General features: G+C 37.8%; 1 protein-coding gene across 3 annotated transcripts in view; it reads right to left on the bottom strand.

Annotated features, from left to right (window-relative positions):
* Positions 1–200: 200 nt before the first annotated feature.
* LOC107862800 (nuclear exosome regulator NRDE2) overlaps positions 201–17,894 on the bottom strand; it is an 18,404-nt gene continuing 710 nt past the window's right edge. The window contains exons 2-10 of one of the 3 annotated variants that reach the window (XM_016708461.2): positions 14,675–15,431; positions 12,436–13,057; positions 10,383–10,554; positions 6,408–6,768; positions 5,551–5,661; positions 4,906–5,266; positions 3,599–3,824; positions 1,485–1,706; positions 201–980 (exon numbers count right to left, since the gene is read on the bottom strand). In XM_016708461.2, coding sequence (XP_016563947.2) covers positions 788–980; positions 1,485–1,706; positions 3,599–3,824; positions 4,906–5,266; positions 5,551–5,661; positions 6,408–6,768; positions 10,383–10,554; positions 12,436–13,057; positions 14,675–15,431 — 3,025 coding nt within the window. In that variant the 3' untranslated portion in view covers positions 201–787. Of the gene's footprint in view, positions 981–1,484; positions 1,707–2,155; positions 2,232–3,598; positions 3,825–4,905; positions 5,267–5,550; positions 5,662–6,407; positions 6,769–10,382; positions 10,555–12,435; positions 13,058–14,674; positions 15,452–17,894 lie in introns of those variants that run through there. The other 2 variants (XM_047409585.1, XM_016708462.2) reach the window with 2 other exon arrangements.

Here is a 17,894-nt window from a genome sequence, read left to right as displayed (position 1 = left end):
CTCAAGTAAATGTAGTGTGTTCCCAGCGACACGAAGTTTGCTTGGGAATGAATGGTTGCGGGGATGCAGATGATACCTAGAGGAATAAAGGATGTGTTGGGTGTATCACCGCTCAGCATAATAACAACATTGATAGCCTTTGGGTTCGTACTGATAGAGAAGTTCATCACTCATTTAAGTCCGAGGAAACAACAAGGCGGTTCATTCAAACACTAACGATCATTATCAAAAGGGGAGGAAAAGATTAACTGCATCCTGCCAATAATAATGAAGTCATGTTCCTTCACGAACTGTCTTTTAAACCCCAAAAAGGAGGAAAGTAAAGAACGCAATGTAGAGAGACACCAGAGAAATGTCGAGTGAAGGGAAGAACAGACAGGTTTTCTGTAATCCTTTTCAAGACAGTTTTATCTTACTTTTGCTATTTCCTCTATTTTGTTGGTAGAACCTGAAGCATAACATACAAAAGGGGGAGCTAACACCTTAGTTATGCACTCAGCAAGTTACAGATGGGCCGCTATTAGCTGCTGATTTAATCTTGTTATAATCAAAGGATTACAGAAAAGGCTGCACCAGTCTGTCATACAACTAACGGCATCAAGTAATAAACATTTTCCGTTATCTTCCCTGGAAAGAGGATCCATCTTTCCGCTCACATCACGACAGTGATCAGCATGTACTAACATCAAAGGCATCACTTACGGCCTTGTCCGAAACCAACCAAGACCAGGTACTTCAAAGTTGAGCGCTGACAAAAGCCATGTGATTGTGTCATATAGCTGGCACGTTAACCATCCGCAACTGAAGAAATTTTGATTTTCATGACTTCAGAATCAACATCATCTTGCAATAGTATTTCATAAATATCTGTCCTCAAATTGAGTTCTTTATCCCGCATCACTTCCTGGAGATCAGACAACTCTTTTGCTGTAAGAACGGAATTTAACTTAATGAAACCATCAAGCCAGAGCCGTTTTGACCTGAGCAAATTTTGAGCAACAGAAATGAGGTTATTAGAAAGCACAGCAATCTGTCTGGGTAGCAAACTACAGTTCTATTGGTTAAGTCAATGTTAAAGAAATATTCAAACAAAAGAGTAAGGAAACGCTATAATTGATTGCATGACATTTGTGATGCTTTGATGGGTTAAGCTAGTTGTCTTTTATGGTTATATAGTTCACAGAATTTAGACCTAGCAGATTGCCCTATCAACTTTTTGGATTTTGTCAGCTCTTCCGCTCTAGCTTAGCACTTTTTGCATCAAGCTGACTTCTCCTTCCCTCTTTTGTACTTCTTGCATCTTCTCGATGCCTATTATATAAAATTTCTTACTTCATCAAAAAAGTTTATGGGCAATTCCAACAGTTGGAAGAGGGGAATGAGAAGAGTTTGTGCTCTTCCTTCCAAACCCCTTAAGATTATGAAGGTCCTATTTGCCCTGCTTTTATTTCACTGTTACAGCACATCACAAACAATGTACTCACCATGGGCAAGCATGGATGGCCCGAAAGAAAGCTCTTCTAGCTGCAGAAAGGTTGCATGCTATATCACTTTCATAAGCAATATACAAGCGCCATACCAATACTGAGTTACGTAGCTTCTCGTTCTCCAAAGCCCTCTCAAAAAGTCTGTGTATTCTATGCTCTGTGCCATCTTTGCTCATGTCAAATGATAATGCAAACAGCAAAACAAGCAGCGACGGTTTCCTGGAAGTTTAAGCAACGGACACAACAGGAAGAGAAATTAAATCTTTTTTTGACAAGGAAAGAATAAATAAGAGAGAAAATATATCTTTGAATCCAGTAGATGGAAAACTATAAACATAGCTTTAAACAACTACATGTTAGGAATATATTCTTTCAGCATCTTCTTTCAAAAGGATAGATTTCAAATGCAAAACCAAGAGCGTAAATTACCGTCAAAAAAGTGTCATCCCAAGTTTTTTTTTATATTTTTTATTTGACTGACTAGGGGGGTTGAAACTTGGATCTAATTGTACATTATAAGTCTCTCCAAAATGAAAGAGGCAAAAGACTTGACATTGGAAATCTTCTATAATACATACTTGGCATAGCTTTTCAGTTACAAAAGCCTGCCAAACGGAGCAACACTGCAAGAAAGATCTTTTAAGAAGCACTCAGACAGAGCAACATACATTTGAAATTCAGATTCCAAGCTTAGCCACATGAAGGTAGCAGTCCCTCCGCTTCCATTTATATGTCGTAGTTTGACTGGGCACAGAGTTAAAAGAAGACTTTTGAACTTATGATTTAGATAGCCAAAACATTGGTGCGTCTAAAACACTTTATAACTTGTGGTCTTAAACATGCCATAATATTTGTGACTGTAAAAGCTTATCATTAAGGGTAAACTGAGAAGTTCAAGTTAAATTATTTCCAAATTTAGAAAGGTGTCATTCTTTTCAAACGAACTATAAAGGATATAATGTCATTCTTTTAGGAACGGATGGAGTACTAAAAATCAACTAAGAAAACCTTTTGAGAAGTCATTAGAGCATCACTATTTCACATAGCCGACCCCAACTAGTTCAGGACCGAGGATAGTGTAATTGAAATAAGGCAAAATGGCACCTATACTATGACCGGATTTGCACTAAAACACATATTTTATGGAGGTCCAAACACATATCTTATGGAGGTCCAAACACATATCTTATGGAGGTCCTATGACCCCCATGGATGTTTTTTAAAGCACTTCTTTTAACATTTATCAGGTGAGCTGAATAACACACCAAAACTTTGTTATCTCGTTTGTACACGCGATGATCAAAAAGCAAAGGACAAAGGAGTTTGATTATTATCACTCATTTACACTCTTCAAACAAAAGAAAAAGATGGAAACCCTCTCCCTCAGACTTCAATTTGAAACGAAGAAATAAGTTAAATCTCTTGAAATTTAACCTCGTGAATCACTATATTCTTCCATAATCGAGTTTTGGCTTGTGTCGCATCAGATAAATGCCAAAAAAGTGCTTTTAAAAAATATCCAAGGAGATACTAGGTCCCCCGTAAAGTATGTGTGTATTACTACAAATCCAGCCATAGTTTAGGCGTCAATTTAGCCATTTTCCCTTGAAATAAAGTATCAATATTTGTTTTTCATAACCGAGGAATCCTTGAGGAACAGTGATGCATGGGTTCAAACGACTATGGATAATAGGTCCGCCCCTCTATCCTTCTCACTTAAAACACCAGGCTTTCTTTGTGGCAATGTTCAAAAAGGTGACCTACGCCTAAACCCACACATCAAGTGCTACGCTCTTACCACTAGAAGAAAGCCTAGAGGGAGATATCAATATTTCTAAATTTTAGTGGCACCAACAAACATAATTTTCAATTAAAGCATTTTGAGCCAAAATTCCTCTTTAAACGTGAGTGTTCTTAATAATTAATTATAGACAACATAATAGTCTTAATAGCACATAAAAAATTCCTAGACCCTCCGAAGCTACTAACAAGAATATTCAAGTAATAAAACTTAGCATAGTGATGGAAGAAACTTAACATATGTGAACGATTTCTGACTCTGTCTACTGTATGTCACATAGAACTGGAGGAAAAGGTTAAGAAGGTCATACTTTTGGAGAATTTCATCCAAGATCCACCGTAGCTTATTAGGTGACACATAGAGATGGCCAATTTCAACAAATGCATTGTAAAGACTTGAATTGCATGGATATATATCCAGTCCTTTCACTATACATTCCCATAATTTGGACAGCTTCATTTCTTGATGATGTCTACATAGCATCCTCGTGTAAAAGTTGAACAAACACTCCAGATGATGACTGTGCCGCCTTCTTTCTACAGTAAGGTCATTGCAATAACCATCAGTAAGATGGTAATATTCCATCAGGAAGAGATATATCAGATTCAAGACAATAGTGAAGTACATAAATTACCAATTCATAACACAGTTTCTTTTGGGGAAAAAAAAGCATATTGCCTTCCTTGTCCATTTTTTTCAATATAAAAATAGCCTTGTCTTTTCTCTTTTAATTTTTGGCTGTGAGGTACCGGGTGAGGGTGTGGAGGAGAGGATTCCAAAGTCCAAACTACATAATAAGCTATAACTATAGAGAATGGTATGGCCAACAAGGATAGGATTTACACGTAGTAACTACTGCCAGTACAAATTTTAGTTCAAAGTAGTATTTACAAATAAATTGTTCAAGCATTAATACTAATCATGAAACTATTCATGAAGGGGGGCAACGGGAAACAATATAGTAAAACATTATGGAGCCATGAAGATCTAGCATCACAAAGAATATGGTTCACCCTTAATGTCATTTGACATTTACCCTCAGTATCACCAAAGAACATAATTTACCCTTAACATTATTTAGGTAATACCATTTCTTTTAAGAAAACATGGATTGTGCAACAGCTTAAAAGAGACAGATCTGAAAGTATAAAGAACAGTGCTCAAAGAAACAAATTCAAAGAGAATTTAGTTCATTCTGCACATAAACGCCATGATATTACTTACATTTTTCTTGTCAATTTTTTCTCAATATTGCAAAAGATAACTTTTCTCAAAAATAATGAATATTTTCCGGTAAAACTAAAAAAAAGTTGATACAAGACGATATTTCCATTGTCTTCATTAGGAGATAAGAGGACAACTAATTCTACTCTGCAAAATACTTTAATAAAAGGATACAAGCTGGAAAGTTCCGGTATTTCATCTGCAGTGAGCAACAATTTATTTCTCATAACAATTGTTATTATTAAGTGAAGGGTAACTACATTATTAAATAAAAACTAATTGTACATCTCATTTCCAAGCAATCTTAAACCAAAGCTATCTAAGTAAAATCTTAAAGGCGCAAATTTCAGGTTAAAAAAGGAGAAAATGACAGGCAGCAAAAAAGTTGATTACCAGGAAGCACCATTGTGAATGCTTGCTCTAAAATTTGAACACCTTCAGTCCATCCAATTGTTATTTCTTCAAATAAAGCAGCTGAACATATGAGAGCAACTGAATGATCATCAATTAAGCCACGTGTCCACGACGAACGTAGAGAATTCACTTGTTCTTTGAATCCTTGGCGTGCTTTCAGCTGTTGCAGGCTTGAGGGTTTACATTTATACGGACTGTATTTTATGCCACTGCCCAAGCAAGATAAAATATGCACAGCACGTAAAGATGATTCAGCCAATCCAGAACCACCATGAATACTGTTTGCTACCTCCACTTCAGTGTACCAGAGATATAAGAGAGATGCATTTGTCTGAACATCCTACTAATTCAATAAAATAAAGTAATATTACAACATCAAATGACAAAAACAACTTATTGGTAGCAAAGAAAAATTAACCAACAAGCACTAAAACTAGTAACCGACTTAGATTCCCCAAGAAACTGTGGGCTATGAAAACTTTATTTCATGATGAAGGAAATGGTGATTTAAGCACTAGCTAGAAGACTGTCTCATACAGAATCACAGGGCACGTTGAAGGAGTTCACCTCTCCCAATGAATGGATACCATGCCAATATCATGTCAATCAGGGAACGGAATGTACCTGTGGAAGTCCATCAATAGAAGACAATGCCATGTCGAAAATCTTTCTAGCATGGTCAATATTTCCAAAAAATGCTTCCCTTCGTGCATAAACTCCACAAAGCAATACATCCTGTAAGAACGGAAAAAATGTAGAAGACAAATAAGTAACTTTCAAGTTGAGACATCAGAAGCACCTCCCAAGGCTAAATCCCAATGGAGACATCTGAAACACAAAAAATATAATACAATCCACTCATGGCGCAAACTTAATAAAAAGAATTTTGTGGTGAACAGGGACAATTTAAAAGCATAGGAACCAAAATGATAATCCTTGGAAGAGGCAGGGGACAAGAGAGAGGATACAAATCAATATCAAGTCTATCACCTATCACACTGTTACCATCTCTAAGCACCTAATAGAGCAATAGGTAAACTATCACATGAGATCCTGATCAATCTCCAACATATGCAATAAATTTCAAAGGAATTGACAGAAGACCATAAAAGGTGCACATGATTTACTGTCCAGCGTAAAAGAAAGAAAATAAAACGAAAGAGAGAGAGAAGCTGACACCTCAGTAAAACAAACAAGCACCATTTTAATGAGGACTTGCAAAATCTCAATAAGTTATTGTCACCAATGGGAGAACTATTTGCGCATCAATGTTCTTAAACACAGATTTCATGCAACCATGAAGCCACAAGTGAGTTTCCATTTCTTGATTGTTAAAATTACCTTTACCTTTATTTGCAATGAAATTAATAATTTAAAGTCACGTGCAATTTGCAACATTGAAGACATGCACTAACATTTTAAGGAATCATGTGAATCACAAGAGCAGAATGCTTGACCAGCAAGATGAATAAAAGATATACCTGACGGTTACTCTTTAAAAGACTTTTTGCTAAAGCTCGACATGGTGTGACTGAACAACTAGAAGTATTCATTACTGTATTTGATAGCTCCTCCGCAATAAGAACAGCCTCTTCCAAAATGTGATTTTGGGGAAATATAGTGCAACAAAGCAATGTAGCATTTCGAACAAAACTCATCATGCTCGTCCTCATAGAGACATCATCAGAGCTTCTAAAAACTTGCTCCAAACTTGTGTCACTTTGGTTCCTTCCTTCTTTGGTTAAAAAGCTGTGCATTCTTCTTAGTTCATCAAAGAGAGAGTCTGGAATAGCCTCCAAACTAAGGCTTTTATCAGCCCAACTTGAACTGTTTGTACAAGTCCTGCGCGCATTAAAAGGAAGTAACTTATATAAACTAATTATGTTCCTCTTGTTTCATTCCTGCCCTGTGTTAGTTTACCAAGCACTTCTATGCCCCTTCGGTCAATAAATAGCATGCTTCGTCAAAGAAAAAGGAACCATAGTAATACAGAGAAGCAACATGCTGAACAATATCTTTAGAAATACTCTGAGAAACTAAAATTTACGGAAGTCTGTGACTTAAAACTCACTCTTACCAAATTATATATACGTACTTGTCAATAAATAAAAAATTTCATACACAGTAACCAAGAAAAAGGAAGACCTAATTGAGTGTCACAACAAAAACGAGATCTCTTAAAGCAGTAAGTTTTTAGTGGATCCTTCTCCTATCATAGTTGGGTCTCCTCTCTGAATCTTTGATTTCATTGGAAACGAATATCAGAATGTGTGTATTAAGAAGCTTTATCCCCACCCCCACCCACGCCCACACCCCCATACACAGATGCTAAATTTAAGCCTAAAAAGTTCATAGAACTTATCCCAAACCTTTTTTTGTATATAATGCCAACTTCAGCAAATTGAATCCATTCCTTCTAAACTGCTAACGATCAGCAACTTCCAGAGGTTTGACCAAAATATTGTGCTTTATATTCTTCGGGAAAACATTGACTATCTGGCCTTCAATGCAATACCTAGTACCTTCGGCCTACAGTTTGTTCCATTGAATGTGAGTAATCACCCAGAAAATGTGGTAATGCTCAAGAGTTAATGTCCTATTTTGGTGTAGTGTGGTGTTGCATAAGAATGGAGTTGATATAGAATTGAAAGAACCTCCTCATCAAAAAAAAAAAAAGAAGAGGAAGAAGAAGAAGAAGAAGAATTGAAAGAACCAAGTTCAAAGATTCGGGGTTGAGGTACGGTGCGAGATACAGGGGACATACGGACCGTACCTGAACCGTAGATGGATTTATGATGAGGAGGCTTCAGTGATTTTACGTACGGGGAGCCATGTACGGTCGTATATAGGACATATGGACCATACATTGATCGCGGACAGAACCCACCCACCCGGGGGCCATAAGTGCAATCACAAGTGAAGCCTCCAGTATATTGGGAACACCGGATACGGCTCGCTCACATAGGCTTTAGATGGCCAAGTGAGGCCATACCCGATACCATATGTGAAGCCTCCGAAAATTAGGAAAGCCCATGTATAGCCCCACCTACAGGCTATACCTGGACCATACTTGAACTCAACCTTGAACAAAGCTATTGCCTAGCCCAGTTGTCCCTGTACGGTCCACCTACGGACCGTAAGTGGATTGTACAAACTGTACATGGCACCCTAGGTGGCTGTAAGTGGCCCGACAACTATCATTCTAAAGGTGAGTTTCTCCTAAACTTTATATCATTCTTCACTTCAAGCCCTAGAATGATTTTTTTCTCCTCATCCTCCCACATCAAGGTAAGGTTCTTCCAAGTATTGTTAAGCAATTTTAACAAACATATATGGATTGTTAGTCAGATTCTACTCTAAAAACTTAGGGTTTCAAGAAAACCCTTCAAAGAGGTCTAAGTGAAGATTTTGAAGTTATTCTTCAAAGTTGGGACTTTCTTTGGTTATCTTGGAACAACTAACGTATGTAAGGCTAACTATCTTCGTATGGGACTATCTATGGTTCTTCCCCATGGTACGTCCTACATACTTTGTGTATGTTCTTCCATGAGACAAGTTAGGGCTCAATTATGAAAATGTCATGCATTGTTAAAGTTATCTCATTATGAACATCATGAACTCCCTATGTTATCCACGGATTCTCATTATATTCCTATTCCATGGGTTCCATTGGTTCCACCATAATAATATGATAAATGATAAACTTATGATTTTTCTTCACAGCTAACCTAATACCTTGATGATTTTATGGTTTATTCACCTATGCTATAATCCACACGACAATGAAGCATGAAATATGATTATGGGCTCTTGAGCCATCTTCACCATGTAAAATGTTTGGGAGTATTATTGTAAATAAATGAGAAGAGAACAGTAGAAACAACAAATGATATGGTAACTGAAACGAAGGAAACAAAAAACAATAATACAATCAAAGAATAAGTTCAATAAGTTCTTGCTTCATCCAAAAAGAAAAAAAAAATCGAAGAATAAGATAGTAAGAGTAATAATAACAATACTGCTAAGGGAAACTAGGCAACACTCTACTGCCTACTAACCTTCTACCCTAATCCTCGACCTCCAAATCCTCCTATCTAGGGTTATATCCTTAGTAAGTTGCAAGTACCGCATCATGTGTAAATACCTCTTCTAATACTTCTCAGCCTAACTCTATCCCTTTTCATACCCACCATAGCCAACCTCTCACACCTCCTAGGCATATGTGTATCTTCTATTTACATGTCTGAATCATCTGCGTCTCAACTCTAAGAAAACGGAAACAACGAGATCTGGGGCTTCATTAAACGAGAAGTTCGACGACGGAGTCCACGTTCAGCACAAAATCATAAAGGTTTGAGGGACTATTGGTCAAAGGAACGGGATTGTCCTACTTTTAGGACATAGTCGTATGATGAAAGAGTGTCATGTATGGTTCCTTTGAGAAGGGTGTGATACCATTAGACAGTGACCCCCCCCCCCCCCCTCCCTGGTTGGATCGTTGGATCGACTCAGGGAAAGATCAATCTCCTCGGGAGCATGCTTCACAGCTACTCTTTTGTCATGACCAAATAGTAGAATCTATCTATTAGCTATTCTTTTCTCCACAAATCACCCATTCCGAACCAGCCCACCCGATCGATCTTGTAAGATCGGCTAATTCAAAGGGGTTAATCTGGTCCAAAGTTGTCAGAGCGAATCGTTTACTTTATCAAAAAAGCTTTATTAGGGGGTCTTGTTGCCCCCTATTTTTAACTACTACAACTGGCATCAACCAACTTTGTAATATGCAAGGACACGAAAGTAAACATCAAGTACTTAAAAAGAACCAAACGTGTGTTAGTGATTACTAATCACTCATCTTGTCCACCACGGAAGCCACTCTCACCTAGTCTTGAATATCTTCGTCCTAATCTTATATCTCTTAGTATGTCCACACATTCATCTCAACATCCTCATTTCCGCTACGACACATGGATATAACTAAACAATTTACTAGCACCACTTCAAGGAGGAAAAAGGGTAAGGACATAAAAGCATGATCCTAGCTAATCGAGTACAAGTGACGAAAGTTCATGCTCACCAAGTCTTAGCACACTCAAGAGTTCGTATATAAACCAAGCTGAACCTAGACAACATCATTCAACCTTAAGTGCAAATGTGACAGGATGGCTTGGTTCTCAAGTTAAAAGTTTAAAGCTCTAGCATATGAGATCCTTCCAAAGTCTACTAGAAAACAACATCCTTTCTATCCAGATACATTCATAGCAAAAACACATGCTAGAAAACAACATCCTTTCTATCCAGATACATTCATAGCAAAAACACCCTCAAAAATGAATTACTCTAAAACGTGACATGGACCTCTGCATTTTTTTAATGGCAGCAATGACTAATATCTAGTAAAATCAATATGATCACTAAAGAAGTCAATACAACATTCAAGATAGGAAACGGACCATTGAGCCATCCTCCCGCCATAAAAATCAATGAACTGGGATACGAGGGAAAGACGCGCTTCTTCAGAACATATCGAGAACAGGTAGTCACTCAAATCTTCATATGCTATTACTCTCAAAAGCTGCTCATCATCCTGTGAATCAGCAGGAACCTCACTATGCGAAATCCCAGCTGTTAAACATAAATATTTAAGGAATTAATTCTCTATCTCAGACAACAGATGCTAATGTGAGGAGAAATAGTAGGCAGGAAATAATTCATCACTTGGAAATACACTCAGTACACTGAAACTTCAATCAGTCAGTTCACGATCTTTACAAGGAAAATATTTATAGCAAAATATCTTTACAAGAAAACAACCAACTATTGTCACACTCTATCTGCAAACGCACGCATTCTTAAGCATAAAACTAGTCTTATAATCAAAATAATAGATACATAGTCATGCCTATTGATCAAAAAAGACTTGGAGTAAGGCCTGATAGGTGAATGGCGCTAACAGCACAGCAAGGATGAAAACAGAACAGGAGTTATTAGGTGTAAAGTGGTAGAGAACATCATATGGAATTTAGTCCAGAAAACTACAGTTGTTCATGTCTCTGTCACAAGTGAAATAAATTTGGATTTGCGGCTTGATTGGAATGTCTACCAACATTTAGCCATTGAAGTCAAACAAATGAGATGTACTTGCCAAGCTTTTTGAAGAAAAGAAATAGAGAAGCTAAGCCACTAAAAAGAATTTGGCCAAAAACTGTGAAAGATCTGATGCTGAGTTGGAAGAGCGGGAGAAAGCGGAGAAGATGAAGGGCTTGGAACATGGTTCCGATAGCATTAATGCGGGTAGTCTGGAGAGAGAGAGAGATAGAAGAGCTTATGAAGATATAGAGTCGAGATTCTTGCAATTGAGGAGTAGTCTCCGCTCTCTTATTTTCTTTTGGTGTAAACAGAAATTTCCTTCTTGCTTAGAGGATTGGGTGGATTTTGTAGAGCTTCATATTTTATAGATTTTTTGATCTTTTGGTAACCTATGTATACGACCGATTTGGTCATGTTTATGAAGGAAAATACTCTTACTTGATAAAAAAAAAGTAGTCAAAAGCTATGTTGCTCGGCCTCTTCAAAAATGTCAGTAGATGCGTGTCTGATTCTTCAAAAATAGTGTATTTTAGAGAATCCGACACGGGTATGACATCGAGGTGAAGAGTCCGCACAGCTTAGTTCAAAAGTAAACAGTCCTTTTGGGGGGAGTGAAACTAAAGGTCCACTAAGTGATAAAGACACCATTTAGACAGAACTTTTTCATCTGTTCCACCCTAGTGAGTGAACCTACCAGAGAACAGTTTTCCATAGTACAAAGATCACCCTCTGACATTTAATGAGGTTTTGCACATCGCTTCAAAAAATGATCCCAGGCCCTTTCCCAAGGTAACTTTTTAGAAGTACCTTCTGGGACTCTACGTTCATCCTCATTCCCTTTACAGATTTACAGCCAAATCTGGGCAATCATTTTAAACCTCGCAGAGGTTACATGGACAAGGGGAGAACACCCTTCTGATTTGCTGAGCTGTTGGATAAGAAGAGGGGGGAAGCAAGAGCCAAAAGACAAATAATCTCTGTGTATCTGGTGGACAGTGGAAAGAAAGAAATGGTAGGTGTTTTGAAGATAGATCCAATTCCATTCAGAAAGTGAAATGGAATTGCATTGTACTTTGCTCTTTTTGGTGTAAAGAGCAACGTATAGAGGAAGTAGATCTTGTAGACTTATTAGGATCTTCGTAAATCTGTTTCTTTGATGTTTTTATATTTCTGTTCTCTTTTGGAAGTCTCCAGCACATCCTAAATGCTAAGTAACAATTCCTTAAAAAACGAATCAACCTTGATATATCACTGTTCAGTCTGTATCTTAATTTGTTAACTTTTCACTGAGTTAATTATGGTCTCGTTTCGAGCAATTCGTTCACTTGATATTTCGCCCCGAAAAGGTGCTTTTACACTTAATTAGGAAAAGAAAGAGAAAGGGGAGGGGTAAAGAAAAAAGGGAGAAAAGATTACTTTTAGCATGGACTGGCATCCACTGGTTCGAGTCTCTTGCTACCTCTTCTTCAGACCACCTAATCCAAGTTCTTGCATCTTTAATCTCACAATTAGCTTCAGCAGTAGCATCAATCCCAAGCATTTTCAGCAAAGCTTCAGTATCATCTTTCTGTCCATCATCCTCCATTTCAGATTCATCTTCTAACTCATCAAGAGCACCATCAGTTTCTGTTATTTTTTCTATAGCTTCATTACTTTCTTTAATTTTAGATAACGGTTCTGACCAACCAGTCCAACCACCCTTTCCAGAATCATGCGAAGATTCCTCCTTCATCGCCCTTTGCCTCAGCTCTTCCTCTTTCTCTAGCCACTTTGACCAGCCTAGCGCACCATCTTCCCCAACCCTGGCACCATTACTGTTCCAGAAATGCTCAAACAATCTTTGCTTGCTTTGCTCACTAAGAAGTAAAGAAGGGCAGAACAAGCTGTATTCAATCTGCGCCTGAAACAAAGCAGTAGCCAACTCTCTGTACCCAGCCTGCCATTCAAACCGACAGAGACCGAGAAATGTATCAACCAGACCAAGTTCAAGTCTAACAATAGCAGGATCTGTAGAAGGCGAATTAGCACCTCCAGAAACCTGCATCCAACAAAGATATCTCCATCAGCAAATCAAAAAGTGACGGAGAAGATAAGTAACCAGTTTCAGGGAAAAAGTGATGGACAAGATCAGGATGAATTTATTTGCCATTTATCTGAACTCTTGCACCAAAGCATGTGCTAACTCTGCAAGATCCACATACGCAAAAGCAAGATAAAATGAACTTGAATTATTTAAAAAACTGCAAGATTCCACATACATAAAAGCAAGAGATAACAACTACTACTATTGCGCCTCAGTCCCAAATCATAAAGCACTATAAAGAGAACAAAATGCATAATTTAAAGGATTAGTTCTTAATAATTTCATCTACGTTCTGCAAATTCCTTTACAATTACTAAATATAACACATTGGAAAACTTGCAGTACTGATGCTCATGAGATCAATGCAGAAGTTCATTTTTACAAGGTAGTGCTGCACCTATAGTTAGGTTCTCGTTTAGTTAATGAATCCAATGCTCTGGTTACACATAGAGGCTTGACATGTATAAATCCAGTAATGATCATACAGTTTCATCCTTGCTCCATTCAAGGGCCTCACTTAGTCAGCTTCTTATTTGGGAATATTTCACTATTGTGCTACTTCAGCAACCAAATATTAGGGAAGTTCTAGGACAAGCATACACCAATATTTGTTGAGCTAGTCCGAGGCAAGTTCCTCCTGGAAGTACCCACTACTTTCAGAACCCCTACCCTTCCCCAATAACTGCATGGAATTATCTCTCCACAGACTCCAGAGAAGATGCTCTTAGGTCTCTTATACGCTTTCAAAGAGCCATGGCCAAGAAGATTGATTGTTATGCAGTTTCTCAACTATTTGACTGATAATGATACCATCACTCTACTGACACAGAAGGGCACAATCAGCTTTATCATTTACACTGCGTAAGAAGATAAGGATTTTCAGAAGCTATGGAAGTACCCAACAGGCACAAGGATCAAATTCAAACAGCTCAAAACTGAAAATCTATATGTTCTAGTGTTGTTAAAAGTCATCCTCCACTAATGGCGATGAAGTGATGTGAAGCAAGGGGTTATTGCTTCATGGGTGAAGCCATGTGCTTCAAACTATGATGAGCACAGTGATCCAAATAAGAAGCAGCTGACTCCGAATATCAACTCCGAGAGGTTGGATTAATGTCCGCATCATTGTCTACTGGATGTTGAAATTAGTTATCCAATATTCCCTCCGTCCCATTTTATGTGGCACCCTTTCCCTTTTAGTCCATCCCAAAAAGAATGTCACCTTACTCTAATTAGAAGCAATTTGACTTTGAAATTCCCTTTTAGTGAAATGATTTACCACTACACAAATATCTAAGGATTGGTTTAGACCATAAGTTACAAGTCAAATGGTGCCACATAAAATCTTACAGAAGGAGTAGCAATTAGTTAACTATAGTACTAAATGAGCATATGCTTTGTTTAGTTTTCTGCAGATTGTCTTTTCACTTCAAAAGGAGTGTACACTTTGCTTCAAGCCTCATGGACCTTGCCATTTTTTGTGCTTTTTTGCTTTTAAAAACACTGGAATGTTCAAATTAATAATTATCTTATGCACAAAAAAAGAAAGAATAATATGTAAAAGGTGAGAACCTGCCTATGCTGCTTAGTCCATGCACCAGATAGAGCTTGGATTGCATTTGCATACATTTTTCTCGTTTCAGAAACCTTAAATCTTGAAAAATCACCCTGAACAACCCGCAAAAATTCTTTCCACAATGTGCAACTACCTGAGTTTTGAATAAGTATACTCTCCCATCGACTAATCAGGTCATCAATGCTATCTCTGCTCCGATAAGCATTCATAAGAGAGAGAAGCAGGTCCTCGCTGTCAGGGTTCAGCTCTGTAGCCTTCTCCAGAATACTAATCTTCTTTTCAAGTGTTTGCAAACGGGCACCTTTCTGTGGTTGCATACTTGCTACCTTATCTTGGAACTGTGCGAAAGCCAACCAAATTTGCGCATCATGTGGTCGTTCCCTTGTCATCTTGTTGAACTCCTTCGTTTTGCGAAAGACCTCATCCTCCAAAGATTCCTCGACCACAACATTGCCTGAAATGGCATCTCCTCTGATTCCTTCATCTGATTTAACTTCATCTGACAATAAGACGAAATCAGCCGGAATGTTCATCATTGGCTTGAGAGGAGTCAAAATTTTTAGACGCTTCAGGTTCTTATGGTGCTCAATCGCAGCATATGTTGCAGACCAGTAGCGACCTCCAGACCTTAGCGTATTGTCCAACGCATCAATATCAATATCCCCTTCAAAAGTTTTCTTATCATCCCGCCTATAGTAATTGAGCTCAGAGGTTTTCCTCAAATTATGAAGCTTATAGCGAGCAACATCCATTCTACAGTATAGCAGAATATTCTACAGTTAATAAAGTAAAGTGAATCAAGCTAAGAACTAACAAAATTAGATGCATCAAACGTCTTTCTTGTGTAGAACAAAATCAAAACGCCTTTTCTTCACTGATGAAACCAAGTATGAAAGCTCAAAAGAACATTTAAAAATCAAGTGTAATCCCTTTGTACATTCTTTACCTTCACCATAAATATAAAGAAAGCACGAGTTCACCGGGCGTGACTCTTAATCAAACTGCATGCCACACAGGGACAATGAAACAGAAACCTCACTTAGATATTTACTACCAATAAGCAAATTTTGCAAGTGATTTGCGTTTACGACATAGTTCATTGATTGTTCAGATTTACTGCAAATATGAACGGGTTAACTTAAACTTTACATTGCAATGATTTTTCACAAGGTCTTCTGATGAAATATGAATCTGGAGATTTCCAAAGGAGGACCAAACTCTGCGAGGCAATGTGATTAAGGCAAAATATAGGAAGGAGGGCTTCCTGATAAAGGTAAAATACAGGAAGGAGGACTTCTGAAGATCAGAGGGGTGAACAATCTTTATGGTGCCATCCTGCGGAGATCCACAAGAAACTTGTGGCTAGGTTTTTCAGAAAAGCTGAGCTTCAATATGAAGGATGGAAGGAAGATAATGTTCTGGGTGGATAACTGGTTGGGTACTGGAAAGCTCAAACAGCTATATCCTGACATATATAACTCGAACCAACAGCAGGGACTACACTGAATGAAGTATAGCCAACACAGAGGTGGAACCTGGCTTCAAGAAGGCTGATGCGTGATTGGGAAATGAACAGAACAATGAACTTTTTTAGCACCTTGGAACAGTGCAAGGGATTGCAGGAAGGGGAAGACATACTAAGATGGAGAAGGAAGTAGTAAATGACTTCCCATAGTGAGTCTGCATACAAAGACCTGAATTAGGAGGGATCACAGCTCAGTTATTTGCCTTCGAAGCTTATACGGAAAGTAAAGATACCATACAAAGTAGCAGTTTTCACTAGATTAGTTTTGAGGAAAGCTGTTCTTGCTCAGGATAATCTAAGGAAAAAGGGAATTTCAATATATTTGAAGATGTTATTTATGTGGACAAAATGAAGAGACAATTAGCCATCTGTTTCTACATTGCAAAGTGACCATTCAGTTATGGGATCTGCTCATCAACGTCAGAGGTATTAGGTGGGCAATGCCAGGAAGAACCTCTGAAGTCTTGACAAGCTGGAATACAGAGGGTGGATGCAGCACAACAAAGACAGGCAGAAAATTGCCGCAGCATCAATTTGGTAGACAACGAGGAAGAAGAGGAACTCAAGGTGTTTTAAAGATGCAAGCAACCACTTGCAAAGAAGCAAAATGAAGCGTATTCCTTTTTTTAATAAGGAAAAAAGAGGGATTTTTATGATTTATTATGAACAATTAAGATGCAACTAAAATGAAAAGGACTAATTGTTGTATTCTTATGATAGCAATGATCTTTCGATCTCATAAAATAGGTGTATTCTTCTGTTTTGTTTTTGGTATAAGACAGAATATACAGATGAACCAGTTTCAATTATTGACATTCTAGGTTCCTTGAAAGAAGAGCAAGTGGTTTTTAGCCGTTATTTTTTACTTCTCTTTAGATCCTCTGATGTAACACTTCTCATTTTGGTTTCCAGTACAGTTTTTGTGCTGATGATTTACATACGGATCTGCCATCTTCTCAAAAAAATCCACCGTCTTAAATTGTTAAATCATCATCCTAAAATTTCAAAGTTTCCCAATCCTGCTGGAGGTTGAGGGTAAATCTCTCTTTATTTTTTCCTTTAAAGGCTCATATTTGCTGATTGCATTGCTCACTGCAAGCCAGTAACTACTAAAATCCACATATGAGTTCCAATGATGTGCAGGATTATATTCTTTTGATTGCTACAACCAAATGAAAGAAGCAGGAAAACAAACAAGTTCGTCTGCGACTCATTCCTGTTTTTACTTGTCCTACTTCTACAAGCAGTAAAATGGCGTAAATGAATGCAATATGTAACTTCCTAGCATTTTCAAGTATCTTTATGTTTACATCAAAGTTCTATAATTTGCATATCACATTGCCCGCCACTAACGCGGCCATCATTATCAACCTATGAGTTCTAAATTCTCTTGACACGTGACAAATCAAATGAAGCAAGTTCCATCACGACTCTTTTTCTATTTTTTTCTCAATGTCGTGTCCAGGACAACTTTCACGCACCTCACACTAATTCCACGGGATACCTGCCACCTCTCACCAGCAGCAGGTATCAGGTAACTAACTCTTTTTCTATTTACTAGTTCTACATCGCTAAAACGAAGGCGCAAAAAAAAAAAAAAAAAAAAAAAAAAAAAAAAAAAAGGCCGCCCCGCAAAAACAAACAAAAAAAAAAAAAACTCAACCCCCCCGAAAAAAAAAAAAAAAAACCTT

The sequence above is a fragment of the Capsicum annuum genome, chromosome 3, assembly GCF_002878395.1.
Source record: "Capsicum annuum cultivar UCD-10X-F1 chromosome 3, UCD10Xv1.1, whole genome shotgun sequence".
Classification (NCBI taxonomy): Eukaryota; Viridiplantae; Streptophyta; class Magnoliopsida; order Solanales; family Solanaceae; genus Capsicum; species Capsicum annuum.
This window is presented reverse-complemented; position numbering and strand designations above follow the sequence as displayed.